Source organism: Egretta garzetta, unplaced genomic scaffold (assembly GCF_000687185.1).
Source record: "Egretta garzetta isolate BGI_Z169 unplaced genomic scaffold, ASM68718v1 scaffold94, whole genome shotgun sequence".
In the NCBI taxonomy this organism is placed as follows: Eukaryota; Metazoa; Chordata; class Aves; order Pelecaniformes; family Ardeidae; genus Egretta; species Egretta garzetta.
Window position 1 is genome coordinate 5,617,354 of NW_009259683.1, and position 2,910 is coordinate 5,620,263.

Genomic DNA, 2,910 nt, shown 5'->3' on the forward strand with positions numbered 1-2,910 from the left:
CCCCCCCACCCCCAGCTCTTTGCCTCCTACCCGCTGGTAACGTCCCTTTTTTACTTTCTCAAAACTAGGCAATTCAAAAGGAGAAAATGCAGCAAACTGGCTCACGGCAAAAAGTGGCAGAAAGAAACGGTGCCCCTATACCAAGCATCAAACTCTCGAGCTGGAAAAGGAGTTTCTGTTCAATATGTACCTGACTCGTGAGCGTCGCCTAGAGATCAGCCGCACAGTCCACCTCACAGACAGACAAGTTAAAATCTGGTTTCAGAACCGCAGAATGAAACTGAAGAAAATGAACAGAGAGAATAGGATTCGGGAGCTCACAGCCAACTTTAATTTCTCTTGATGAACCTTTAAGCACATCTTTATGGTTTAAAGAGCCAGTATCATTTTCCTAGGCTGTAGTCATCCGCACCTGTATGGATTAACGATTTTAGACGTTCTCAGTATGTCCTTAACCTCTTAAGAGCTGCTTTGGGGTGGGGGGGAGCGGACTAAAGCCACGCTAATGCACAAAATGCCGTGCGTGAACCTCCCCGCTTCCTCCAGCCTTCCCCGGGGCCGATTTGTTCCTTTAAGCTTTGAAACACTGAAATACCGTTTCAGGAGCTGCAAATATCTTCCCCCCCGTATCTCTCTCTGAAAAGTAAACGAGCTCGGTTAAAGGCGCATTCTTTTAAATTATAAGCGGTGTAACTTGGACTGTACGTAGCTGCGGAATGAAGAGATTTAAGCCTTGCCATATTTCTCTATATCGGGAGCTTCCCCCCCTCTCTGTTTTCCTTTTCTTCCCCCCTCCCCCCTTTTTCCTTCGAAAAGCGGGACTTACAATAATGAAATGCAGGCATCCTTTAAAAGGGCTTCATGGGAACGGGTGTTAAGAGCGAATCTTTTTTTTTTTTTTGCTTTACCTTAAAAGTCAGTATTACAGCTTTAAAATTGGCCAGGAAAATGAAATCTCTTCTCTTTAAAGGTATAAAAGAGTTCGTGTTGCTCATGGACTAAATTATGACACTTACCTCTGAATTTTTCTCGCTCTTTCTGGTTGTAGATATTTACTCAATGTAGTTTTGCTTAAATATGTGGAATTAGTGATTTTCTTTTGTCTATAAATAACGTTACCGTTGGTAACGCATGACAAGCACACAGAAATTCCCCCTTGAGAAGAAAGTATTCACTTTTTTCCTCACTAATTTCACTGAAAAGTATATATCCTGAACATCAGAAGGACTTTCTGAGCCAGAGTCTGAGATTGCGAGGGAGAATATGTTCGTCTTCCTTTATACTGTGAAGTTACATTCATTAAAGGGTCAAGCATATAGGTGAAAAAATTTAAAAAGAGAAAAAAAAGAGAAAGAAGGGGAAAAACTATAAATACAGATATGTATAAATGTCTATTATTATTAAAATGCCGATACTGTTTTAAGCAAATGCATTCTATCGTTATTATAAATGTTAGTTCTAGCTATATTTAGTTCTTACCTTAAATCGGAATAAATTAATATTGTAATGCTGCTGTGCGTGAAAAAGACGATGTTTATGTTCTCATAGAAGAATAAAAAACCGTGGAATGAATCCTTTTAATTTTACCTCTTTTTGTGACTGTTTATCCTCAGGTTCTACTTTATGTCTTCGAGAACTTTTACAACAGGAATAGTTGCCTAAACCCCCTGCAATTACTTTAGGAATCTATTTAAATATTACCTAGACGGTCGTAATTTGTCTGGGCCATATAGCGATGGTGCTCTAAGGTTTGTCGGCTTTTGTTCAGTTTTATGACTTGCTAGTATATCTGGATTGTTGCTGTCTTGAACGAGTGGTTTCAGTTGACTGAGGAGCTGCATAGACTGAGGAAGCAAATTACTATTTCTTGAGGGTAGGGAAACGATTTATTTTTTTTCCCCTTCTTTAATCGAACACCTACAAGTGTGCGGAGATCTTTAACTCCGGAGGACGGTGACAAAATTCTAGCTTTATCTCAGGGGTGAGAAGAAATCGTAAAGGTGAGCGCATGGGGAGGCGGAGGGGGGGACATCAGCCTGGCCTCCCTGCCAGCGGGCCCCTCCAGACAAGGCAATTCCCTACCTGTCTGCATGTGGAGGAGCTTATTTCACCCAAGCAGCTTTATTTTTTTTTTTTTTTTTTTTTTTTTTTCTTGTTGCATCCTCCCTTCCTCGCTGCATGTTCAGCTCATAGAGTCTTGCACAAAGGGAAGGCAAAAGGAGGGCTGGGGGAAGAGCGACGGCTAATGCCACGGCCTTTTTCTTCCCGATTGCATCTGCATGGAGAGGGGAAAGCTGCGTGTGCGTGAGTGTGTGTGCGTGAGTGTGTGTATGTGTGTGTATGTGTTATTATATTTCTCCCTTGTTTTCATTACCCTCACCCGAGGCTGGCCGGGGGCGCGGAGGGGCGCCGGCGGGGCGGGAGGAGGGATGTTTTAGTCACGTTTCTGGTTTTATTTTCGTAGCGGGATCCTTGCGTTAAAGACCACGGCAATGGGGAAAGTAATAATTAGCGCCTGAGAACTGCTCTGTGGTTTAGGTAGTTTCATGTTGTTGGGGCTCCACCTTTCTCTCTACAGCACGAAACTGCCTTAATTACTTCAGTTGATATCATCACCAGGTACGCTTGGTGCGGGGGGTTCCTTTCCGCCCGAAGAAATCTTTAGCGCTGAAGGGATCCGTAGGCGTCAAGTCCCAATGCCATTGTTCCCCATCTGCAACGGAGCCTCCTTTGATTCCTCAGATAAACACGGCAGCCGAGGGGGGAAGCTTGACAAGTTCTTCAAGGTTAGCCAGCTCCTAAGCGAGTCCCTGCCTGCTTGCGGGATTTTAATCCATCTCGTAGGCTGCATTCAAGGTCAGGTGCGGTTTTGCATTCTGCTCGGCGTGGGTCGAGCTCGGGAGGCGGGGG

At 44.0% G+C, this 2,910-nt stretch overlaps 1 protein-coding gene across 1 annotated transcript in view; it reads left to right on the forward strand.

The window, feature by feature from the left end:
* The window catches only part of HOXA10 (homeobox A10), a gene marked incomplete at its 5' end in the record, with an annotated part of 2,183 nt that extends 1,840 nt beyond the window's left edge, over positions 1–343 (forward strand). The window contains one exon of the mRNA XM_009638599.1: positions 69–343. Coding sequence (XP_009636894.1) covers positions 69–343 — 275 coding nt within the window. The remainder of the gene's footprint in view (positions 1–68) is intronic.
* Between the last annotated feature and the right edge of the window lie 2,567 nt (positions 344–2,910).